At 33.3% G+C, this 27903-nt stretch overlaps 1 protein-coding gene and 1 long non-coding RNA gene across 11 annotated transcripts in view; one reads left to right on the top strand and one right to left on the bottom strand.

Annotated features, from left to right (window-relative positions):
* LOC148604611 (inverted formin-2-like) overlaps positions 1-27903 on the bottom strand; it is a 47515-nt gene that overhangs the window by 14107 nt on the left and 5505 nt on the right. For 5 of the 8 annotated variants that reach the window (XM_088547474.1, XM_088547476.1, XM_088547475.1 and 2 more), the window contains 3 exons: positions 25843-26495; positions 1583-1698; positions 498-657 (listed from right to left, as the gene is read on the bottom strand). In XM_088547474.1, the coding sequence (XP_088403600.1) occupies positions 498-657; positions 1583-1698; positions 25843-26479 (913 nt within the window). In that variant the 5' untranslated portion in view covers positions 26480-26495. Of the gene's footprint in view, positions 1-497; positions 658-1582; positions 1699-21209; positions 22247-25842; positions 26496-26920; positions 27105-27903 lie in introns of those variants that run through there. The other 3 variants (XM_088547477.1, XM_088547478.1, XM_088547471.1) reach the window with 3 other exon arrangements.
* On the top strand, positions 22410-25036 carry LOC148604612 (uncharacterized). 3 transcript variants are annotated; one of them, XR_015915752.1, is made up of 4 exons: positions 22410-22735; positions 22923-23080; positions 23893-24211; positions 24572-25036. It is a non-coding gene; the product is annotated as an uncharacterized LOC148604612 (long non-coding RNA). The 3 variants fall into 3 exon arrangements; XR_015915750.1 differs by having other exon boundaries at positions 22410-23080; XR_015915751.1 differs by lacking the exons at positions 22410-22735; positions 22923-23080 and having other exon boundaries at positions 23668-24211.

Genomic DNA, 27903 nt, shown 5'->3' on the forward strand with positions numbered 1-27903 from the left:
GGTGTAAAACAATCGACATAAATGCTAGTTTATGGTAAAATACCAGCCCTTGGGTAATTGTGAATACAGAAATCAATTATACAAATACATTGTATTGTAAATTTCAGTATGCGCTATACGTATTTCAAAGAGTAAGCTAGCTCTAATCAGCAACGTTAGAACCAGTCACTTGAACAAAAAGGAGATTTTGTTTCGTTCATTGTTTTTTTATGAAAACAGAGTAACACGAAATTGAGTTTAATTGAGACTAAAGTTTGGTTTTCTATAGTGTTAAAACCTCAGTATGTTTGATACTGGTAATTGTTATACTGCTACTAACACGTTTGAGTAATTACCACACCAATAAACAAATTTTTAGCACGTTTGAGCAATGGATGTGCCATAAATTGATTTGAAGTATATTTGAATAGAAAACTCAATAATAAATTATTTTAAGCACGTTTGAGTGATGAAATCAATATCAACTCATTTCTAGTACGGTTAAGAAAAAGACTCACCAATAAACTCATTTCTGACCCGAACTCTATCCTCTAATTCCTCTGTTGCCACCAATATACAGTTTATGAAGGCAACCAGTGTAGTTTTGTAAGGGACCAGTTCCGCTGTCTTTAATTCATTCACTATTAAGCTAAACCTGTATCTCTGTCTTTTGAGCGTCTAAAATAATAAACAAATCATTTGTTTATATACATACGAACATCCAATGCAAGAAATTCTTAAATTCGTCAAAGAAATCATTCTCTATAACATGTCTGGAGAATATATAGTGCACCATGTAGAATGTCTCTTATTTAAAGATAATTCATGATGAAATATCACGGAAGTTTGGTGAATTATCGACGGAACGATAAGTTCAGAGACAAGTGCCCTAGTTAAACTTGCTTTTTGTAAAATCTGTAGAGTTGCTTACAACATGTCTATGTAACAGTAAAAATATGGTTGATAAGAACATAGTATATAATAGGAATCGATAAGAACGATGTGATGCCCATAGAATTGTTGCTCTTCCTACCTATTTGTTGTTTAAGATTTTTATCATCTTCACTGCAAATATACTCAACATTGACCATGTAAACACAAAATTTTCCTTTGCAAATACGTATTCTTTCGTTAGGTTGCAATCTTTTTGTTATTTTTACGTTTACATAAAAGAAATGATACAGTTACTAATCATCAATAAACCGCTCATTATTATCTTGTATCAACTGTTAAATATCTGCCTGAAACAATGTCCTATGTAATTCATATTGGAAGTAAATATGTCCTATTCTGTATAAAATCTGAACCATGAAAACAATTTCAGGTTAGAAATCAAAGTACATTTTGATTTCGATTATGGTTCTGCGGAGGACAGTCATATTTAGAGCCAGAAGAGTCATTATGTTTATGTTTGTATTTTTGCTAGTGTATGTGTTTGTTTGTTCGTTTTTGTTTGTTTGTTTGTTCGTTTTTGTTGTTTTATTTTGGGTAACGTATTATTTCCATGTAAGATTTATGTTTTATTTAATTGTTTGTTTTGATAATTTGGTATAGTTTTCCTAGTATCGCCAATTGATTTTTTTTCAATGGACTAATTATTTACCCGAAAACTATCCAGAGCTTCTATGGTTAACTGGTAACCCTCTTTGGAATATACACATAGTGCTGACAACAGTTCAAAGACTTGTTTCTTCACCATTACATTGTTGGTATCAAGTGCTGCAAAAACAAAATAAAAATCACAGTTGCACAATATATTCAAATAGCATAAGAAGATACCATTTTACTTAGAAACTGTTGATTATTTGATGCACTTCACTTTATACAATATGGTCAAGGAAATCATAACTAAAATTATATGTTACTAAAACTCACTATCACTTATTTGAATATTAAATATCTTTCAGATCTAAAATTGAGTGACCCCCATCCCCAACCCCCCGGATAGCAATCAATTATACGATGGAAACATAAGGTAATTACTAACAGTACTTTTATTTTGTTTCTTATTAAACAAATGACCAAATATTTTGTGAGTATCAGTTTTGTAATATAGTGACTTATTAATATAATGCATTATTCTGTGGATAGAAGTTGACTATATTTATCATAAACATTACACATATAATCTGTGAAAAGAATTCGAGAACTAATCAAAGTACGAAATCCACGCAATTTAGTGTCGTTTGTACAATCATTTAAAGACTTTTACATATACTCTCAAAGTTATTATATAACAAATTGATGACAGACATTAGTTTTTATATATAAACCAACTGTAACATTACTTGAGGAGGCAAATACTGTAACTAAACAAACAACTAATTTGATAGAGTAATCAAGGGAACCAAGGTTACAGCGGTAATCAAAGGAATGTAATCCATGGACAAAGACCAGACATGGAAAACAGACATACACAACAAAGAACATAAAGTAACTAAAATCATACATACAAAGTAACAAAAGTAAATGAGCAACTCGGACTCCACTAAAAACTGGGAGCATGGACTAGGTGCACCGGTAGGGTAAGCGTTCTCTGCTTTTTCTAGAAACACCCGCCGAGTTGCTCATAAAATGTCAAGTCCGGGGTAGCCAAACGAGGAAAGGAAAACTATGACCCGTTGAATAAATCAGTTTATAAAAGGAATCTACAGACCACAGCAATGTCCAACAAACATCACTTGACTGAAGAGTGTGTCTAATAAATACTGAAAATTTGATACTATAGGTTTTCTATAACATTTTTTATCGGATCTTTCAAATAAAATCTTAAAATACATGATGTTCCAATTAATGCAATGCGATGAGAGAAAAAAATATCAACATCATTGGAAGTTATTCGATTTGAACAGAACTGAACATGTCATATAAATTATAAAAAAATATAATGTACCATCGGTTTTATCTACTACAATAATTCTTAAAAATATTGCAGTTTGGTACCGACGGGGATCCTTATTTTTCTACGATAGTTATTACAACAACATTAATGTTTCTAATCACGGGCAGGTGGAAAGACAAGCTGACAGAAGGACAAACAAATAGACAGAGAACCATTCTTTCTATAAAAAAATATACTACTTAGGGTATGCAAAAATGACTTCAGTTATTTCTATGATTTTATCATTTATTTTATTGTTGTTATTTGACTTTTAAGTTTATTGTAAAGAAGTGTCATCGTTATGTTACCATGGATTTCATTCCTTTTGTTGTTATGGCTTTTCAGAGCTTACTCAAAGATATGTTTATAGTCATTGAAGACCTTCTAGTGATCTCTGTAAGTATTAACTATTTCTATGAAAAGAGTATACGATGGTGCATTTGTTGAGTTTCACCATATCTGTTCCTTTTCTATTTATAAAATCAGAAATTCTTATGCAACCAAAACACAAAATGTAAAAGTGTAAACGAAAGAAATTAATGAAATGTGCGATAATGCAAATAATGCAAATCCATCACATATTTTCTAAATTGAATGAAGCCCCAGGGATGAAAGTTGAGAATGGATGCGGTGTCCTGTGACGCAATGGCTACATTATAGCTACCTGGATTGGTGTGATTTTAGAATGGTTGTAATGCAAGGGTAAAGATATCTAACTTCTAGAGTGGAAGACAATGTTTAAAATGCCTTCATTTATATCAATTCGTATTCGGTGCAAAGGTTTTTGGCAAAATAATTTACGATGATTTTAACAACTACTTTTGGCTGAACCTTGATCGTCATTCTCTTAGTTCAAAAATAAATGGAACTTCAAGTCACAGAACACTTAATAATTCAATTTGATGAATTTCAAGAAAATAGGGAAAATCGATAATGAAATATTTCTTCATGTTGTTCTATAACAAACTACCGAATGAGAGTTAATATCAAATGACAAACACACTTTTCAGTAGTTCATATGTCAGGTCATTTCAATTGTTTTCAATAATATAAAAAAATATATAAAAAATCACTGAGATGTTGCCAATATCTTTCTATTGAGGGGACGTTGAACTTAACTCCTGCTCAGACACAGTCAATATATAGATAAAGTCTGGTTTATAAAAAAACTGATAATAAATTTTTAATAAGGTTCAATCTTCATACATTGATATTTTATTTCGTTATTGAAAAAAATAAGTCTGTGTATATTTGAATATTTCTTATCGATTGTGGGTCTGTAAAATTCTTTGTTCTGTATTCTTCCACATGCAATAAAGTTAATTTTCATTGAAAACATTTACTTAATACCAATTGTCACCATCAGATATACAATACAGTAAAAGTACTTTAATTCGTGGATACCAATTTTCGTGGTTTAGGGAAGAAACACAAGTCAATGGATTCTTGAATTCGTGGTTCTGAGGTTGCGGTATACACATCAGTGGGATTTTCTAATTCGTTAGGAACCAAATTTCGTGGTTTGGGCTACCCATGAAAACCACAAAAATTGGTACCCCACGAATAATAGTACGTTCACAGTAAACAAATTTAAAATGCAATCAGCTGGTATTGTTTTCAGCGTATGATAAAAGGCCCTTAAGTCTAGGATCTAGGATTTTCCTTTGGAAATTATCAAATTTATTGTTTACTATTAACTATTAATAGACTTGTAATTGTGAAAACTCTTTTAGTTTCCCCATTATGTCAATTTATAATACAAAAATTTAACCATACACGTATATGCTGAAATTTAACATGGCTTTACATATCCATGATTTATCTTTTATTATATTTTGTCGATATGATGCAATAATTACGCACAAAATTATAATGCATGTACAATAACATGATCCATTAATACAATACATCATCACAGTCTTACAAGACTGCGGCCAAAGTGTTTCTCTGAATAAAATAACTACCTAGACGATGGTAATCCGCCATTTTGCTCATTAGACAGATTTGAGAAAAACTGCACGGGTAACAAACAATAACCGTAGAGAAGATATAAAAACGTTGTAAAACCGACTGTATCAGGTGCGGTCCTATAACGTATCATTACACAAACCTTATAAAGCTAATTACGGAAACCCATGGATGTCTTTTCTATCGGAAATTCAGTAAACGTAACATACATAGGCGATATTTGGATGGATCAAATCGTTCATTTAAGTCAATTTGAAAGACTATAGGGTAGTTATTCCGTTTCATAAAAAAATAGTTTTAATTTTCATTCTAGTAGACGAAACAGCGTATGTTAGGAAATTCCATGTGCGTACATTCAATACGTGGATTCCTGAACTAAATAACTTTTTTTATGCTTACACCAAAGCAAACCGCTCCAAAAAGATAACTCTGGGTGATTTTAAAAAGTTAGTCTATTCTTTGTTATGAACACCATTGGAAGTCTATACGAATTTCAAGTGAACTTTACAGGCAGCTAAAAACCTGAAAGCGTGCTGTTCCGTATAGTTCAGGAACAATAACTAAAAAAGGCAAAAGAAACAGCGGTAAATGCATGTTTTATCTACATTGCTTAATTATTAAAATAACAAGAATTTTTACGATAGTTTACTTCGAACGGAAGATGGATCACACAATTCCGTCAAATAACGAATGTGATCATGTCGGAAAATTTATAACTAATTGTATACAATTTAAGAAAACAGCAAAAATTTGGATAAATATACTGACAAATCAAGGAAACAGACAGCAGGGTGAATACTTAGCCAGGAGTAGCAATGCGGGAATTATTTTCTTTAATTAAGTTACAAACTTAAAGGAGTAGAGCTGATGACACTTTGAGTTTACTCGTAGGAAGTAGAGCTGATGACACTTTGAGTTTACTCGTAAGGAGTAGAGTTGATGACACGTTTATTTTACTCGTAGGAAGTAGAGCTGATGACACTTTGAGTTTATTCGTAAGAAGTAAAGCCAATGACACTTCGAGTTTACTCGTAAGAAGTAGACACTTTGAGTTTACTCGTAAGAAGTAAAACTGATGACACTTTGAGTTTACTTGTAAGAAATAGAGCTGATGACACCCGTAAGAAGTAGAGATTGAATTGAAATTTTCCTAGAAATATAATTCAAATAATTGAATTTTTGGAAAGAATTATTAGACAACACAAAAATAACGCACCGTCTAAACATACACAGATAAAACGAGTTGATGTCTGTAATATTTAAAATTCCACCAAAAGATGTACCCTATTTTCTATCATTTTCAGGATTATAGTTAATCTTAGTTTGTGTTTGCGTCCTAAGGTCATAGCAATGTCACTGAACACGATTTGGAACATATTTTCATATCTTATGTTTGTAAATGATCGGTCACGGCTCTCTAGATTCTGGTGATAAATATAACTTAATTTCAAGAAAATCAACTACCATTCCGTTTTATTACTTATGAAGGCTGTAAGTTTGGTTGCGTAGTTAGATGTGTTCAGCAATTAAACGTGTCATACGATCATTTAAAACATCTATTCTGAGAAATTTCAAACCAAAATTAAACACAAAGGATATAGTAAAAGGGACACTAAACTCAAATCATTCAAAATAATTTTCAATAACACAAGAACACTATTTAAAATAATATTATAATGGAAATCCAAACAATTAATTAAATTTTGTTGTAAAATTGACAAAATTGAGTCACATTATTGTGAAAAGCTCTCATGTGCAGTGATGGTCTACATTTGTGAGAGTGTTATCAAGTACTATGAGTAAGTCTAAATGTAAATATTACCAAATAAAATGAGAAACCTTATACATTTCGTCGAAACAAAATTGAAATTTAACGAGATTTGAATAATTATTTTTTTTCTTCAAATAGGCCTGTCTTTCAAAATCATAAAACCACCTGACCAGAAGACATACTCTGTTTTTTTGCGTTAGGGTTATAATGATTACATTTTTATTTTTGCTCCTTCACGATATGGAAGTAGCAAGTAAGAATCGATACTCCTGTATGTGCTGTCAAGTTATGACAGAGTACGAGGTGCTTATTTTTTTGTTGCATTTGATTCCTGTCGTTATTTAATTTATTCCGGCATTGATTTCCCCCTTTTTAAGTTTTTCTACGTGTGATTACATAACCTATAAAAGGGAGAGAACTCTTTAAATTATTATAGAAAGTAAAGATATATTTCACTACAATATATATATCAAGTGTCAACTGATTTTCATTAACCGACCCATAAGATGAAATAAATAAGAAACATAAAATTCTGGGATATTTTTAGTGGATCACTGTTTTAAATTACCAACCTTGAATGTTCTTCAAAGTTCTTCAAATTTCCAATGAAATTGCTTTTTTAAATTATTTTATCTTTTTCAAATATAATTCTTTAAAAGTCCTGTTCGTAAGACTACTTTTTTTTAAATTAAAAGCATATATTTCTGCTTTTACCACAAAAAGGTATAATGGTGATAATAATGAAATGGAGGGATATAGATGTCAAATAAAGAATATTTTATATACAAATGCCCAGCAACGAACATACAGAGGACAATGGTTGAAAATAAGTCATATATAACACAAAGCAACACATTTCATTTACGTCCAGTGAACGTTGTCAATCATTTATGCTGATTGGCCTGTGATTTTATTTGTGTATCTAAACCGTCAGGTTCTGGATAACTTGGCCTTTGAGAAGAGATGTCACAGCCTAATTCAGAAAGTTACGTAAGTTGATTGAATAGTTTTATAAACAAATGCGAGATTCAGAAAGGTTTCGTTCGTGTCAATGTTGAAAAACTAAAGTGTCCATGCATTCACCAGAATATAACTATCTGTAAGATAATTATAGTGCATGTATTTAGTCTGTGGTATGTCAAATTATAATTTACCATCAATAAAATTCGAGAAAACATACAGAAATCGAACAAATTCTAATACGATTTTTTGTATTAACAAAACATTGTAAAGCAACATACAAACTGTCTTTCACCAATTATAAACATAAATTTAATATTTCGAAGACTTTCCCTTCTGTCAAGTTTTATGATACTAAATTACTTTACATGCAAAGTTTGCATGCTATTAGCTAAAAGCACAACACTTGAGGCAAAGATTTTTGTCCTAACAATCAACCCCCTAAAATTATTATTTTATGATAACAAAAGACCTCTAAAATAAAATTAAAAGAAAATGGTAAAATGGTAAAGATTTAAATCATTATATTCTAGTACGTCTATAGACATGTTTGCGATGCATGTGACTGATGTAATATAACTACATACATTAATGGGCTGTGCGTAGAGTTAAAAACCCAGGAAATGAATGATCTCCCTTAGACCTTTCACGGCATGTTCAGACATTACGCACGATGTTCGTACGTGAAAGAGTAACATAACATCGGAATTATCAGCAACGCAACCTATTAGGGAAAACGTCTTTTTAGCTGGTGGGAAAATCTTGTATTACTCCGAAAAAGTGACGATGCTATGATCAAAATTGAGGAAAATGACATTCTTAAAAATCACGAAATTAAACCCGTAAATGAGCATTACTAAACAAACCAAAGCTGCTAACTTCAGTAAGTCAAGTATTTTTGATCAAAATTGAAAGTGCGACAATCCTGTAAGTCTCAGTAAAATAGCTCATATTTCAAAACCTTACATCTCCAAGTAATTATAAATTTTAGCAAAATAATATTTATTTAGCGGTAAAATTATTACCCTCGTCCTTTGCTTCTACAATCAGTTTGCATTTTAATTTTTTACGGAACACATTTCCTTTTTCTATACGGGACGGATTATTTCTTGACATCACAACACCATCACAGCATGTTACTAAAATGACTACCAGAACCTCCTTGACTACCAAAACCTCCTTGTTTGATAAGGCAATAAGTTTCACAATCATTTGGTAGTTACTTTGACAATAATAGTTAAGTATATGTGATAAATGAAAAGTGTTACGTGGGGGAAGCTGAAAAAAGTCGAATTCAAAAAGTTATAACCGTTAAGCTTAAACGTGAAATATTTGCCTAATATTTGCTATTTATCTTCAATGTCCTCATATACCAAAATAAATACAGAAGAAAACGGTTCTTTTGAACGAAAATTGCGATTATTGGACATTATTCTAGCCATATACGCCAAGTATTCAATGAATTCCCTTTCGGCTCATGCGTATGGAGTGTTCATATCACAACTCATACGTTATACCAGAGCTTGCCAAAACTACGCAGACTTTTTGTATCGCGCTAGAAGTCTAATAGGCTTCTGGAACAGGGTTATGTTGCTACAAGATTGAAGTAATCACTACAAAAGTTTTATGGTCGTCATCATGAACTCGTGGATCGTTATGATGTATCCATCAGCGCCATGAAAACTGATTTATTCAACGGGTCATAGTTTGCCTTTCCTCGTTTGTCTACCCCGGACTTGACTTTTTATGAGAAACTCGGCGGGTGTTTCTAGAAAAGCAGAGGACGCATACCCTACCGGTGCACCTAGTCCATGCTCCCAGTTTTTAGTGGCGTCCGAGTTGCTCATTTACTTTTGTTACTTTGTATGTATGATTTTAGTTACTTCATGTTCTTTGTTGCGTGTGTCTGTTTTCCATGTCTGGTCTTTGTCCCTGGATTACATTCTTTTGATTACCGCTATAACCTTGGTTCCCTTGATTACTCTTACAACATCGCGCGTAACGTCTAACAAAATAACTTTTCTTTCTAAGCTAAGTAGTAAAAAATGAATCGCTTCATCAAAGACTAAACGATAAAAATGCAACATAAATGCACAAAAATGAATAAAAATATAATGTTAAAGAGCAAATCTTGTAATAAATATTCGGCTTTTACACAATACTGTTTTGTAGAATGCCTTAATAAACGGTTAAATAACGTCGACAAAACAAAGCAAATAGAACTTATCGAGTTCATAAATTAGAACAGAACAACACAGAGGACAGACAAACATATACAAATATCAAACAAAAAATAATGACAACAACCTTATTTTTATATGAAAATATACTGGGATACAATGCACCAGTTACAAGCATATAACAATTTACAACAATTGAAAATTAACACAACACAAAAACATTACACTGCAGCTGAAAGTGATTGATAGAAAAGAAGCGAAAACATATGCATTTTCTAATGACAACAAAGAATCACCTGTAGCGAATTTAGGAGCATACACAGGCCGACTTAGATAGTGAAGTCCTATTGACGAATTCATCACTGTTTTGATACACATAACACATTCCAGTCGTAAAACAAGAGTAGAAAATTGACCCGAATACTTTCCTAGATTGTCTAAACATTCAAACAAAAGTTCTAAACCATTTCGTTTCAAAAAGTCTCGAACCCATCTCCTGTCTTCACTGCGTAATTTTTTTCTGAGTCGGTAAAAGTTAATTACTGAAGGATGTCGTAGTAAGTACACACAAGACTGAGCTAGGAATAAGTCTGTTGCTATATCAGCCAAGTTCGTTTCCGAGTTTGATCTTTGTATTTTACGGGGTTGGCTATCATCATCTATGTCTGATTCCACATCTGAAAGTGATGTTTGATTTTTAACATGTTCGTTTTCCTGGTAGAAACAGGACCTTTGCTTGGAAAGCCTCTTCATTATCAATGACTGGATTGCTTTCTATTATCAATGGTATTAGTGATTTCCTCGTTCCAAGCGATGAACCGACAAACCGATTTACTACATTACTGACTTTGATGAGTTGAAATTTTGTCTTCGCTGGAATACTGTCACATTGATTTCAAATCATAGATCTTTCTAATACAATAATAAATTCAATGAATCGAAGAGACAAAAACAGATTCTTGTTAATCTTGTAACATTCCTTATATAATATCGCAAAAATCGATCCATTAAATAACTACTTGATTGACAAACGCCATATCTACTAGCCGTCTTCTGAATACGAAACTGTGATTTATATAGACAACAGGCTTGAGACATGAATATGCAAATTAGAAGAGAATCATGGACGGAAAACGGAGAATAAAAACAATGAAGATTAAAAAGAGGATATATATATAATATCGATCGATTTTATGCATGCAATCACTGCTAAAGGATAATACCAAACAAGGAAAGAGCTACGAGAACATACTGTTTAAAATGAAACAAAGGGGAATTACGCGCACGACTAATTTACATTCAATTCATGCAATAAAGATAAAATTAAAAGAAGTGATGAAATGCGAGTGATTCAGACAGACAAAAACATGCACATGTTGATTTATACTTTACATCAATCATCGTTTTAAATTAAAAACAGTTATTTGGAGCTGTTGTAGTATATAATTTTGTTTTATAAATTTATAAAGGATAAACAAAACCTTATTTTTATTATTGTTTCACACTCATACCAATTTATTATTATTCTAGCACCATTTTTAACCTCAACGCACTTCTTCAAAACAAGGTAAAGAGACGTGAATCCTATTTTCACTTTGCTCCTTATACATTCATGTGCAATTCATATGACAATCATGTGAAATAATTTTTGCCCTTGTTCCAGCGTGACGAGGGCTCCCTTATTTTCAAGTTGTAAACTCGCAACATATGTCTTAGCAAAATATTCCTTGCCAATAACAATTTTTTACATGGTTGCAATTAAGTATATAACACCAACCCATAGCTATTGGTTTTACGTATTATGTTTAAACGCTCGGGGAATAGTAAAATAAATGCCTTTATTGTCACCATGGTCGCCCTCAATTTGATCACGATAAAATTTAGTCGCATTGTAATCTCATTCTTTTCCCGATGAAGTATCTACTATTTGTAGATATCATCATTGTATATGAACTATGATAAAGTACAACTGTTCTTTTCACTATAGTTCGAATCAATCCTGGTTTTACAGTCCGATGTAAAGTCTATATTTCTATACCTTTCCATTTAGACCCTTTCCCCCTTTTATTCACTATTTTACTACCAATCGAACTCAACACCAGACAATCACCAACGAGTAGCCATCCCGTGGTAACTATCCGAGGACAGTAACCCGGAAAATAAAACAGACATCCATTTGCCGATAACTGAGGGCAGCCACCAACGTCTCTGTCTCTTGTAAATCATAGTAACTAATTCTGATTCTGTCAACAATAGGGAACATATATATTAGCTTACAGATCATTGATCAAGTCATACTAACTGACGACGGCCTTGTTAAAATCAATTTTATAAAGCTGTCCCTTGAGGACACTTCATCATGCCTTGTTCTTGGATGAACAAAACGTAATTAGACTTCAGGCTTGATAGACGAATAGTTAACCTATGTAAGTAAGATACAATTCTATTTCAGGAGTGGATAATTATTACCGGATATTAGATCACATTTTCACCATTCGCTGTGATCAAGTCTTAAGTCATGAATCACTGCGTTGACAGTGCAGCCATTACTTCCTAATATATTAAGTAAAAATGTAAGCTATGGAAGTGTTAGCCAGTGCACGCTTAAAAAAATAAGTGGAATGAAAAATTTTTTATTACATTCTCGAGGTTATATTTAAAAGCAACTAATCGAATATTGCCCTTCATCAAAATGTGCAATATGTAACGGTATGTGCATATAAAAGCGATGGCAGAGTTTTATATTTTACATTAAACTAAAATTCAAGTATTCTAGCATGAATTTTAGGTAAAGTTCAAATAAAAAATTCACACGTGAAAATTTACGCTTATTAGGACCATTGTATGAATTATTGTAGTTAAAAATTGTAAATGTTGATATTTTGCCATTTTCTGAATCTTATATTTTAAGTTATCTCATTAGCTTGTTTTCTTCATTGGTAGAAGAATAATATAACGCAGAATTCTGAAACTTACAAGGCACGTCTTTTAGAGATACGTGATCATGAAATTCGACAACAATGCAATAAACTGATCACCAGAGTCAGACAGAATTCTCAGATCATATAGATATATGACATTATGCCAGAAATGTCCTCAAATTCAACAGTAAATTTAATTTTTATTTGTAACATAATCTAAACCCTAATGGAGTTTTACATAATAAGGAAAAACACATTAGTTGATTATCTACTGAAGTACTTTAGCCGTAAAACTAAATTATCTCTCACAAGACATTTATTCTGATTAAAATAGTAAAATCGACAACATGTTTTTTGAAAAAAACAAAAACAAAAAACAAAAAACGCCCAAAAAATATTTAAAATATTTATTTGTTGTGTCCAAAAACAGCACTTTTTTATTTATCTTTTTTTTAGTTTACATTTAATGTCAATCTTCAAAGCTGAAGTCATCATTTCTTGCATTTACATTTTTGTGAAATGCGCCATGTCCTTTAAATGTGGAAATAAGGAAACCCACTTGCGACGCTCTTAATTTTGTTCTTTCGGTTATAACACTCAGTTGCATACATTTGTTATGATTAAGTATCCTTCCATAATCATGAAAAAAGTTATTCTGACGGTGTGCCTTTTGCAAGTTCTTTATTTTAGTTATCGAATCCTATTCCGATTTTTAATATATATCCATATATGGATAAATTTGTGAATGAAAAAGGAAATTGGAAACCATATTCCCAAATGATATTCTAAAATAGAATATTTCCATAAATAAAGTTTATGTGGAGGATATATATTCACGACAAGAAAAGACATTTATTTTCAGCTTAGCAAATGACATGAGTATTGTGGTTTCTTGACAATGTCAGTCAAATTTCAACATAACAAAAGCAGTGATAACTTCATCGTATTACCTTAAAAAGACATTTGCAACGCATGCCGTGTTTTTTTCTGTCAAGGCAAGTGCTTTCATTTAACGATAATTCCATTTCAATTTTGGGTAAAATATTGAAAACAAAAACGTGTGTTATTTCGTAAAGTGCTCACGATCTAAGAAATATAAAAAGGTAAACTACATATATGTGGCTCTTACTAAACATACGAGGAGGAATCACCTGGCCAGCGAAATCGTTATCTTTGATATAGCTTAGTAGGCCGAGTGGTCTAGGGCCAATGACTAAATGCCTGTGGTGATATCACAGTGGCACGAGTTCGGGTCCAACGGATGGAACGACCAAACATTTGCAAATTTGACAGCTCTAACATCGTTGGGCAGTTTTTTTCCCTTCTGTGTTTATGTTAATTGTCTACATCAAATATATTCCGCGGATGAAGCACTGTAGCGATCCAATAGAATGGTACTAATAGGATAATTAATTGGAAGAATAATCAAGGGAACCAATGTTACAGTGGTAATCAAAAGAATGTAATCCAAGGACAAAGACCAGACATGGAAAACAGACATACACAACAAAGAACATAAAGTAACTAAAATTATACATACAAAGTAATAAAAGCAAAAGAGCAACTCGGACGCCACTAAAAACTGGGAGCATGGACCAAGTGCACCGGTAGGGTAAGCGTCCTCTGCTTTTCTAGAAATACCCGCCGAGTTGTTCATGAAAAGTCATATCGGTGGTAGACGAAAGAGGAAAAGAAAACTATGACACGTTGAATAAATCAGTTTTCACGGCGCAGATGGATACATCGTAGCGATCAACGAGTTCATGATGACGACCATAGAACTTCTGTAGTGATGACTACAATCTTGTAGCAACATAACCCTGTTCCAGAAGCCTATATGTTAGAATTCTAGCGCGATACAAAAAGACTGCGTAGTTTCGGCAAGCTCTGGCATAACGTATGAGTTGTGATATGAACACTCCATACGCAGGTGCGGAAGGGATGTTGCAACAGTTGACAATTCTGAATAAAAAGTCATCACGTTTGTCCTAAAGTTTAGTCAATAGTTTTCTTTTACCATCGATTTCTATGTGTATGTCAAGATATGAGGCTGACCTCGCAGTGTCTGTAGTATCCTTTATCTCAAGTTCTTTGGGGGTAGATGCGATGTATCAAATTCCGAAATTAGGATTGTTTAAAGATAATACTTCATCTATATAGCGGAAACTGAGATTAAAGGATCTAGCTATACGATATTCTTTCTTTCGCATCAGATCAGCTATAAAGTCAGCCTAATAAGAGTGAAGGAATAGGTCAGCAAGTAGAGGAGCACAATTTGTTCCCATTGGAATGCCGATCGTTTGTTGAAAAACGCGTCCACACTGGACAAATATGTTGTCGATTAAAAATTCCAGCATTTTGTAAACATCTTCTTCTGTATATTTGGAAGATGATTTGGAATTATTTTTAACAAAGTATGAGGAATCTCTACCAAAAACTATATGTCTGTATCTAGGTATACCATCCTTCTTTTTTTTTTTAAACAACGATGTATAATGTTTTTGAGTCGGGATTTTAACTGAGTATGGGGAATAGAAGTATACAGTGTTGAAAAAAGCATAGGTTTTAATGTTATTATATTCTGATAATAGTGGAACTGATTGTCTCAAAAAGATCTTTCGAATTTTTCAGGATCCACGTTGAATTAATACCACTACGGGAGTAGCAAGTGTTGTGATAGGACTGCAGACCTTCTTTGACAGCTGTGAGTATAGAAGTTAAAAGTTTTGAAAGAGGTTTGGTGGTACATTTCGCAGATCCAGCTATGTAACGTTGTTTGTATGGATTCTTGTGGAGTTTAGGAATCCAGTACATAGACGGTAAATCACAATCATCGTCCTTGGTAGAGAGACCAAACAAAAGAGGAGAGCACAGATTTATGGTTTTATACAATCTCTTCTTTGGAGAGTGTGGTAGCAGTATAGGTCTTATCACTGCCATTATTTTATTTTCTACATCTACCTCTGATGATATGATAATAAACATTGGATGTAAAACGTTTTGCAGACAAAAACAATGGGCTTCGCCTGCTGGTACGACAACAAATATGTCATGTATAGTAGACAATGTTTTTGCTACATCGGGGTCTTTGAAAAATGATATAGCATTGGCACTCATTGACCTACTTAAAACTTTAATTCGTTTCAAACTTAAAGACCTCACAGCCTTCAACCACTCTGACAGAGAATCAATGTCTTCATGTTCTCGTTTTATCCATTTTCTTGCGTAGTCCTCCACGGCATCCATAAGAACTTTAAAGTTACAATTCCAATTTATGGAGCGTGGTTCAATTTTGGATGCAATGCGTGAAGTATAGGAATATGAAATAATTGGTATGGATTTGTTTTTGAAATATGGGGAAATTTTGTTGGTAACTTTTTTGTGATGGAGGATGTTAACCACCCGACACACAGTAGTGGAAGAAATTATCGTTTTTCTTCATCTTGACCTTAAACACAAACTGGTTTAAAGAGTCTGTGGAAACCAATATCCAAAATGATGGAAATAAGTCTGTATAATGATGAGATAGGTTCAGAAACAGGAGTGTCAAGACTTGTTTTGTAAAGGAAGTGTAGTAAAGTGAGATGTATAGAATAAAGTTTGGTTCTAATGTGATGAAGTCCAAGAGGTTTTTGTATGAAAGGAAGGAAACCATCTATGGAGACATCATGTAACTTAGGTGAGGTATAGTGGCGACGGCCATGACTCCTTTCCAGTCTTGATTTTTGTCAAATAAATTCATCACATTTATGGAAGGAGTGAATAACCAAAATATTATCACGAGTACCGAAGAACGCATAGATTTAACGAGTGTGCGGAACTTGGTCCGCGCACGAGTTAAATCTTACCGCGTTCTTGGCATGAGTGATCATATGTTGGTTATTCACGATAACCAATTGATTATATAGATTTCCTCGATTATTCTTTGCTATTTTCAACATAAATTTCAAATTTTGTGAACGGCGGATAGATTTCAAAGTTGTGACGTTTTTGGCGGGAGAAAGTCCGAGTGTGAATTGCCGAAATTCATTTCACTGGGAACATTCGATAAAACACTGCTATCCATATATTAACTATGTAAACGTATCTTCTGTTACCCTGAATAAACTGAAAAATGTCTAGACTGGTTCCCGATCGCAATATTCAGTCTGTTAGACATATACAAACATATGAGAGTGTATTGTTAGTAACTAATACCTGGAACGTAGTCCCGGAAACCATGATAAAAAAAATGTCTAAACCATGCACCTTCATTGTCTCTTCCTTTATATTTTATCCTCTGTATTGCATTGGATACCTGTGACGGGTTGACGGACGGGCGAACAATTATATCCTCTTTGAAACATAATACCACATTTCTTTATATCATCTGGTCTTTGTTTAGGAAACTGAGAGACTATTATAACACAAGTCACCTTCGTACTAGATAAGTTGTGTGTTATAGCAAATATCAGAAAATTATAGAAAGAGAATCGATTACCGCTGTAGTAATTTAAACATAGGATTAGCCTTATGGCACTGTTTCATAGGTTTATCTATAGGTTTTCCAGGATCATTTATGTTTAGATTATCTCGTAATGGGGATCTAGTCACTTGTTATCGTGTTTCCATTTAAGATTTCTGGTGGTATTTGATGTTGAATCTATATTCCTTGAGGGTAAGGCTGTTCTCATAGAGGTTATCATGCTAGGTGATGGCATAGGTACATCGATAAGGTCCAAGGCAAAGTGAATGTCGATATCATTACTAAAGGCATTTTTTTCTCTACAGTTGAAGTTTCCTGAATGCCTACTGTAAAACGCATTGAATAATGCATTGCCTAAGCTCCACGAAATACTTTTAGATTTTTATTTACTCTTAACCATGGGTTCCCAAACTTACAGTGTATCTATTAACAAATAATTTAACTGAATGGCAACTACTGGGGGGAGAAAGAATAGGCTCCAAGGAGCCTGAATCGCTCAATTGGTTAAATTTTGTCTTTCAAGGGCAATAAATTTAACAAGTTGTGCAAAAATATTGACTTATGAAGACTTTGGTAGGACTTATCAGGAGGATCATTTCAGCAAGTGAAAGTTTCTATCTATCTATTAAATTTTTCAAGATATTGTCTGAAAACTGTAAAAAGTAATTTTTCATCTTTCAAGGGCAATAACTCTTACAAGAAGTCGTTTGACAACTTTGATTTCTGAAGACTTCTGTAGCCCTTATAATAACGATCATTTCAGCAATTGAAAGAATTTGGCTGAACCTAACGGTTTTAGAGATATAACAATCGTAAAACTAATATCTGACTCTTATGTTTTATAACGGCAGCTATGTTTTTGACGGATCAAAAATCTCCACATCAGATCTATGCAGATACTCTAAGAAATATTCATACCAAGTTTGGTTCCAATTGGTCAAGTGGTGTCAGAGGAGAAGATTTTTGAAAGAAATAACATTAAAAATAGCAAAATAAAAAACGTTGAAAAAGGGCAACAACTCCAACATAGCTTAACAGGTTAAAAGTGAAATTTTGCCGCAGATAGATCTCATCACGCTAAACACTTTACCATATGTCAAAATTTGGCTAAACCTAACGGTTTTGGAGATAAGATATATGCAAAAAAAAAACCAACCGTCTAACCCCTATGTTGTATTTTAATGTAAATTAATAACGACAGGCATGTTTTTTTTACGGAAAAAATCCCCACATCAGTTCTATACAGGATACCCCAAGGAACATTTATATCAAGTTTGGTTCCAATTGGTCAAGTATTGTCAGTGGAGAATAATTTTGAAAAATTGTTAACGACGACGACGGCGGACGACGACGACGACGGACGCCAGATGATGGCAATAGCTCATTTGGCCAAGTGAGCTAAAAATAAATTAACCACTTCCGTGTTATGAAGAACTTATTTTATTTTTGTTTACTGTGCAAGGGGTTGAACTGAATCATACTTTCTAGGTTTGTTCTACAATTTTCCGAAATAAAAAGGATTTCTTAATCGAGTTAAAACCTTAAACAAAATACAATTGATCTAAATCAACACACTGCTTATACTATAGACTATATATGGTAAATGCTTTCATTAACAACGGAATTCAATAAATCACTAAAATAGCATCAACTCTTCCGTGGGAGATTTATTTCAGTTTGACAAACTGCATTGCACATATACAAAATTCACTCTGAGTATTGTGGTTTAGGGCATTTCATTTTGAGAGGCGGAGAGGGCGGGGGTTGCTTTGAAGAATTTTATAATTAATACTTTCAGACTAAATTCTATTTAGTCGAAACTGAAATGGTGCAATATTTACACAAAATTTATCCCGTTGAAACATTCTATGGCTTCTTCGCAGAAATTTTGACGCCTATGCATTTGGTCGAAATGAGCACATAGAAAACCTATATAAAATTAATGTACACGATCCCAACTGATATATTATTCACACGGCAAGTATGAACCACCATTCTTTCAACTTGATACAGCTTTTAATTTTTATTAACATTTGATATTTTGACACAGGATTAAAATTTGACCAGAATCGAAGTATCGACTGTCTTCATGGTTTCTAAACCTTTCTATAGGGGTATTGTATCTTGTGATACAGTTTCAAAGCTATTCATGTTCTTTTACCAAGTTATTATCCAGAAATCAGAAAAAATACTTGTTTCTGGCCTCTTTATGGCCCCTCATTCCTAAGTTGGCGCTGTTCACAACTAAAAAAAAATCCCAGTCTTCAGTCTTTTTTTTGTGGTATGGCCCCTTGAAGTAAAATTGATATGTGATCCATTCATGTTTACTCAATTTATTGTTCGGACATAAAGAAAATGTTTGTTTCTGTTACCCTTTTGGCCCATAATTCCTAAAAGTTTCAATTTTTAACCCACAAAGCAATTCCAGTCCTTCTTTGGTGGCATGGCTCCTTGAAATACAATTTAAAAATTTTCATATTAACGAAAAGTCAAGATATTGTCTGGACATCAGTGAAAGCTAATTTCTAAACTGTTCATGTCCCCCCCCCGCTCCCCAAAAAATCAATTCCAGTCTTTCTTTGGTGGTATAGAATAATGAGAAACAATATCATATAAACACCCACACGTTTTTACTGTAATTATATAATTAATTCTATGAAATGGTTGTTTTGGTCCCTTATTCTAAAAGATAGGGCCAATAATCCCCAAAATCATTACAAAACTTTCTTTTTCTCTTTGGGAACCCTGTTATAAAATTTGATAAAGATCAAACAACTTTTACTCAATTATTGCACGAAAACCAAGTGTTTGCGGACGACGAAACGGACGGCGACACAGCCATGATACGACTGCATTTTTGCGGTCGTGTAAAAAGTGTCAGTACGCGATACAACTATGATTAGAGAATATCAACATATTGGTCTTCAACTCTACATATGCATTGTACGGAATGTAATAAACGAATCTACTTAACTACGTGGTCCTCGTGCAATACATAAATATCTCTTGTCCTTGAGTTCGATTGAACTGTAATAAGAACGTATGAATGTATCAACGAATTTCATTTTTTTCATCTATCTAATGTATGTAAATTCATTGCATGTATATTGTTCTTCCAAAATACATCAGTTAAAATCAAATCTAACGTGACTTTTTGTTTTATGTACAAAAATCTGTTAAATAAATCTCTGATAAAACGTCATAAAATGCAAATTAACATAGATCAATCACTTTTGACAGTCTTTGTGAGAAATAAGGAAATCACTTTCCCCGTAAAATCAACTATGCATAAATATCGGTACATACTTTAAAGTAACCTTGCGTTGGTTGGAAACAAAATTGCAACTGTAATCATCCTTACTAGTTCTAGTTCACGGACACAGAGCATTATAGTATAGATAATGCCCTTGATCTGGTCGCGGGTTGACTTTATCTATAGTACATGATATATACTCAATTAACTCTAAAATGGGGACTCAGTTATAATTCTGTTTTGCATTGTTACAAAGCTGGTGTAATTTCCGAATCTTTACAAGAGATGTAATCAGACGAACGGACAAACTGACAGAGCGATTTCTTCTATATACCCCTAAACTTTGTTCGCGGATATTTTATATGGAGAATCCTACAATTAGCCTTCAAGAGTACATTTGTAACGATTTCTATGCCGTGAACACATCTATAGATGAAAAAAAAAATATCTCGGCTCATAACTCGTGCAGCTAATATTTCATGTCACTGTGACATGCAATTAGTTATATACTACATGTGCAAGGTAAAATTAACATGACAAATAGACACATTAGTATTGTAAATAAATTTTCCTACCATATAAATTTAGTCATGAAGGTTCGGAAATATTTAGTAAACAATGCTTTTCGTGACTGAATCTGTTCAAGAATTTATATTGTGAAAGTATATATACATATGCATTTCAACTTTTCCTATAGCGTCTAGTATATGACAAAATAAACAGGCGGAAATTTTAAGGTGACAGCAATTGAACTTACATTCAAGTTACGCCCTAATTATATACATTCCAACTAATATTTTGATACAACTATTAAAACTATTAAAATCTTACTATACGTCAGTTTCTGAGTGAAATCCAAACTCTGTATCAAATATTCAAGCCCCACTTTACAATTGACAACCTCCTTAACACACTGTATAACCTCTAGCAGTAGTAGGGCATCTGATAACTGCCTGACCCTTCCAGTACTCAGGGAGCCTACACAGTCTAATAGCAAACATAATCCACCTTCCTCCAAGAAACTCTGTACCCATTTTGTATCATTGTTTTGTATCTGCTTTTTGAGAGCAACTGTGCTCTTCATGGTTGGTTGTTTCATCATTTGTAAACATATTTCCGGCTCGCAATGTTCAAATGCTGGATTATCAAATGCTTTTTTCACCAAAGTCTTAAATTTTCTTGTACCACTCCCATTTATCATTTCAACCTTGAGTTTCGAGTCGTTAGCATCGACTCTTGAATCGTTATCTGAATCCAAAATAAAGGTTATATCTTCAAACGAGATGTTATCCCCGTCGTCCAATGGGCCTATAACTTTCCTGCAATGATGTGGCGTACAATCCTCTATAGTTTCCTCATTCCTGCACAGATTTCTAGACTCATATTCGCTTTTTTCATCGTTAATGCTGTCGCTGTCTAAGTACGGTAATACAGGGTCACAGTTTTCAACTAGGTCAATTTTATTCTTAATGTTACCCTTCTCTTTTCCATTCGCTGCACCCATAGAGTCTGTATACCGTTGCCTGTTTCTGGATTTTTTCCCCTTTAAACACGAAAATTTACCACAACAATATCGGAAACTGTTCATTTTTATTATTTTGATTTTTTGATCAGTTAATCATTATAAAATAGTCCGCTGCCTACTACATATGGTAGATGACAAATTTTGTCAGTTGTCATTTTTGATGTGCCGATCAATCTTCCAATTGAAAAATCCACATTTCCATTCGATAGTGCGGAAACAACATTACACAAAATTAAAACAGTGCACAAAATTGCAATAGCTGCACCTACAGCCATCCATCTTCAGTCAGAGCTCTTATAATATATAAGGTAAAAAAACACCCAACACAGACTTTCCCAAAACATGTTTGCTTTATGAAGCGTATAAGCACTATAAAAATTTCAAACCTTCACCTTCAAATAAATTGTTCACAATCTTTCCTATTTTTTGTCCCTCCCACTGACAGTGTACAATTACATTGTCATAAATTTTACGCGTATAAATTATAATGAATACCTACAGTTACAATAGGATTACAATTTGCACCCATTCTTGAGGCTCTACATATAACAAGGACTGGACCCGAAGCATTGTGTCCATTTTTAATGTTTTATCGTTTATCTTTTGTCTTCCTATTAATGACAGTTTAATTACTATAAATAGAAATACTGATGTTCATGTACTGGTTCACAATTATGGCTTTAATGTCAATTTCTTCTTATGTTGTATTTGTAATGCAAGCAGAGTTAGAGGCACATGATTTAAAAGAAAGGCAGACTAAGGCGAAAGTTTTATGTGAGGCAGATATAGACAAAGCTTTTAAGGTCGGGCAGACGTACGCAAAAGTTTTAAGGTAAGTCAAAAAGTTTTTTAGGCAATTAAGGCAGACATGGGCATTGGTTTTCCGTTAAATTATCGTACTTGTCTAATTTCCACATTTTCTGTCTTTTTGTTATGCACGGCATTCTTTACTGTAAATTAGAAATGCACGGCATCTTTTTAAATTCACAGAGAAAATAATTGTGTTTAATATTTTTGAGATACAAACTCATTCCCATACAACACCATCCGCCTCGCCACCGAAGACCATCCGCTTCGCCACCCAACACCATCCGCCACCAAAGACCATCCGCCACCAAAGACCAAAAATACACGTCTAAGATTTGCAAGATTACAAAAAGAATTCCCATGTAACTAGGTATGAATTATTCCATAGAATTTCCATGTAACTAGGTATGAATTATTCCATAACGTAATATCTTTGTTTTAGGTTACTTTTACTTGAAAGATAGTTGGGTCGTATTAAAAAATGCATCAAATATTCTTTAAAAATAATGAAAACTTGTTATGAAACTTAAAGACTATAAGAAAAATCATTAACAAAATGTGAAATTACTCAAATTTGTGGCAATTTAACAGCATAATTTTCTTAGCACATATGCAGAAAATTTACTTGTTTGGAAATTCTTTTTTTTAAATAAGTATTGCATATTTGCTGGGCATAAAAATTAAAAAAGGGATTAAACAGGCATGGCATTTAGGAAAGATTAGAAGATGTTAAAAATAGAAAATATTCCAGGATAGATATACCTATGCAACAAAGAACATGAATTAACAAAAATCACACACACGTAGAAACAAAAGTTACTGAGTAATCGGATTTCACTAAAAACTTGGAATATGGATCATGTGCATCGGTAGGGTAAGCGTCCTCTGCTTTTCTGGAAACACCTACCGAGTTGCTCACAAAATATCGCCCGGGTAGACCAAAGGAAAACTATGAAATAGTGAACATATCGGTTCATGGCAAAGACGGAAACACCATATTGGTCCATGAGTTCACGGTGACACAAAAATACCAATCATATATATTGCAAATTTCGATATGCTTTACAGGTGTTTCAAAGAGTAACTTCTCATTTGCAGCATTAGAAATAAATATATAGGAAGATCTAAATCCAAACATTAATTGCATACAATAAGTACTTAAAACCAAAACTATCTAAATAGGAAGTCAAATCTATCACTGAGAGGTTCTACCATGAGGAAGCCAAATCTATCACTTAGAGGTCCTACAATGAGGAAGCCATATCTATCACTGAGAGGTTCTACCATGAGGAAGCCATATCTATCACTGAGAGGTTCTACCATGAGTAAGCCAAATCTATCAATGAGAGATTCTACCATGAGGAAGCCAAATCTATGACTGAGAGGTTCTACCATGAGGAAGCCAAATCTATCACTGAGAGGTTCTAACATGAGGAAGCCAAATCTATCAATGAGAGGTTCTACAATGTGCAATACAATGAATGAAGCCTCAGTGCTTAAGGTATTTTGAAATTTGTAATTTAGGAAGCTCTTTGAAAAGGATATGATACGACACTCTTAGGTCAAAGAAATCAGTGTATTGTCGATCAGTTAGAGAGACAACATAATAACCCGTCGGTGGTCTAGGAATACAATTAGGTCACAGGGAGTCGCACCTACTGCAAAGAATCTAAACGACGTTTATTTAGCTAAATCGCCTAAGCTTTTAAATGTATTAATATCATTTTATTGAAACATGTTTCGATTAATAACGAACTATGAGTTAAGATAATAACTTTTACTCGGGTTATCGACATTTCATGACAGACTGGTCACGAAGAAATTCTCTAGAGAAAGTAATACTTGATGTGTTTCATTTCAGAAACCTTTTGAATTAGATCTATCCAATCTTGACTGTTACATGCATAACAAGAAATGAAGAACTGCGTATAGTCTCCATGAATTGGCAGAAAGGTCTACAATACATGTATTATACCGATATGAAAGTACAGACAAATTCTCAACAATATCAACCGTGAATCGAATCCTGATAATGTAATCCAACGCTCTACAAACTGTGTACTGGAAGCACACTCGATTACTTGATTAATTGGATATGGTATATTAACTTTTAGGGGTGTTAAAGCAGTGGCTTCAGCAAAACTATATAGCTTGTATAGTACTCCTATATAAGTATCGACTTACAGTTAAAGTGAGCTATGTATATGATTCTATGATTCAATTCCCGTTTTGTTTTGATCTTATTTGTTTAATTTTTTGACAGGGTAGTTCTCAGATGCATATTTTATGTTACTATATTTATTATAATAAATCATATTTTAAAGGAAAAAAATGTTAAAGAAAATTGTATTTAACCCCCGGGATTAAGTACGTAAAGCTTAACAAATGAAACCTCTGGAAGGTGTGTTTTGTATGTGTCGTGGCATACATTTACTACCCATTTGATAATTTATTTTAGGAGGTTACGGTCTTTATTATCCTTGTGGATCTCCCATGACTGCTTACATATTTCTCTTGTGTGAACACATATCTTATGACATGCTAAAAATTGATCGACCTAAATACAACGTCCATACATTGCCGGGTAGTAAGAGTTTACATATACGATGAAAGGGAGATAACAATTTTTCCGTCAAAATAAAATATCGGCAAAAACCAAGCGATGATGCATTTTTGCAGGAAAAAGTAGCGCGTTTCTATAATAATTGCTGCAGCTTAAACTGTACTAAGCTTTATACCGTATTTTATTATAGGATGTTGTGTACAAAAAGACCATATGGGCCGTTTGGTTCTGAGGGGGGGCCCTGCCAGTTTTGGTGGGAAGAAAATTTTTATTTTCGAAAATTTGCGAATCAGAAAATTTATTTTCAAATTCTATTCCGCTAGATTACGAGTATTTCTTTTCTTTATGCTGTACAGTGGAATATGGGTCCAGAAAATCTATCTATTTTTTTTCTAGGTAGTAGAGGCCAGAATATTTATTTCCATTTTTTACAGGCCAAGATACTGCCAATCTCCCTCTCAGAATCAAATGATCGTGCGCTGAAGAATATTAATATTGATAATTTTGGATCTAGATGATTGAAGAAAACAAACAGAATCGTTGGGCACGAAGCACAAATGATTACTTACCTTTAATTAACTTTTTGGTATCGTTCTCTTCTCTAACCAGGTAATCCATGCCAAGTTTAGAATTGATGACATGTTTGATACAGTCAACTACTTCTAACAGCAATAAGGCATCAGCTAGCTGATATACCCGACCGCTACTGAGAGTGTCTACGCAGTCGAGTAATACAGATAGACCCTCAGCCTCCAAAAAACCTTGGATCCAGCTTTTATCACTTGTTCTTATTTTTTTGTTTATCATTCCGACAGTTTTTACAGTGGGAAGATGCAACATTTTTACACAAATTTCAGGTTCGCAGTTCTCGAAATCTGGATTTAGCAAAGCTTCACTTATTCGGTCTTTAAGCCTAAACTTCTTTCTAGAACCTCCTGACGACTCGTCTGTTCTGCCATCACTGTCATAGCTTGCTGCGTCTTTTTCGTCTTCTTTAATCATATCTTCGTCATGCATTTTATCTGTATTATGAAGTTCTACCGTTACCTCGTTTCCCATCTGTTCTGTGGTATCACTTAATGCAATAGCCCTCGGACTATCAACCTCGTCGCCCACCAAATCCTTCTTTTTACTACTCTTTTTCTTCTTCTTTCGATGAGATAATCGATAGACGGCATTTCTCAGAGACCTGAACAGGGTAGCCATGTCGGTATGTTGATTTCTGAAAGAACCCAAGCATACAGTGAAATATAAATAAAGTTATTTAAATAGGGTGTAGTTTAGTTTTGAATAACTTACGACTATTATTTAGGTTTATTTAATTTCCACCTGGTTATTTATATTACAGAATATGATGATAAGATCTATAAAGGCTCCTTATAACTCTTCACCGAAATTCGGGAACTTCAAGTCATATGGGTGAAGCATAAAAGATATATGGGTTTAAACAAGTCCCTCCCTTATACCTGAAATTAAACTCCATTACTTCCGTAGCTCATATTGCTATTATTTTGCTGAAAAAATACACTTAATGTAAGTGTACGCATTTTTATAGTGTGTATACTGACCGTCTTCAAATACATATAAATATGTAAGCAAAATTACAAATAAATTAATCAGAAAAGTTCGACAATGTTTACTACATACATTTCTCTACAATTTACCTGTTCTAAAGGTAGATACAACTTTCACGTCTATTTCCGGATTGTAAGGTCAAATATTTTGTTATCTATTCAATGAAATTCCGACTGTCTGTAGAAGGCCCTTTAGGCAGTCAATACAATGATATGAACAAGGATAATTGAAGTCAAAATCTTCATTATGTATTTTCATTGAATATGTTACACAAAGAGGATGCGTTGTGATTTTTAAAGAGATTATAGTGTATCATACACATTTATAGGTATCAGATTTTTAAATTTAGTGAATTATGTGGTATATATCCGTAAAATGAATTATACAATTGCGAATTAAGGTATTTTGTTTAATCTTACATTATCATTTTTGAATCATCTACTAATGGTTGGACTGCATTATGAAGAAACTTTTAGTGACACGTTTTAAAAAGAGTTTCTCCCATCAAACCAATATTGTAAAAAAATTAAGATTTCATTACTTATTTTTCTTGCATTCACTTTCGTGGTCAAATTGGTTTTACCGTGGCCTCAACCTTATTAAAATTATATCCATAACTTGACATGTCTTGGCAAATGTCAGATATCGCACATTTCAATCAGATTGATGTCCCTCCACCTCTCAATCAAAGATTTTTTCTTGGACTACTGGTATTTTTACGCCTCTCATCCTATGTTTCATGATTTGTCAATAATTATCGCCCATGCACAAATTACTCATAGTAGTTAACAAATAAAAGGTTCGAGTTGTACTGTACGTATAAAGGAGTGGGCAACATAGAAAGTTGTCTGGATTGGAATGTGGCGACATTGAAGTAACAGAAGATTATAAACGTTATCACATTCAAACAAATAGTGCGTGTATCGTTGTTGACAAAAGTCTTGACAAATGAAATATGACCTGTTTTAAAGTTTGTCAATTCAGGATCATAACACTTTTAAGAGCTGTCCCATTTACTAATACGTTTTTTTTTCAATCATTTTTGCGTAAGTATC

This window comes from Perna viridis, chromosome 10 (assembly GCF_037379345.1).
Source record: "Perna viridis isolate PV_CMFRI_1.1 ecotype Kerala chromosome 10, ASM3737934v1, whole genome shotgun sequence".
Classification (NCBI taxonomy): Eukaryota; Metazoa; Mollusca; class Bivalvia; order Mytilida; family Mytilidae; genus Perna; species Perna viridis.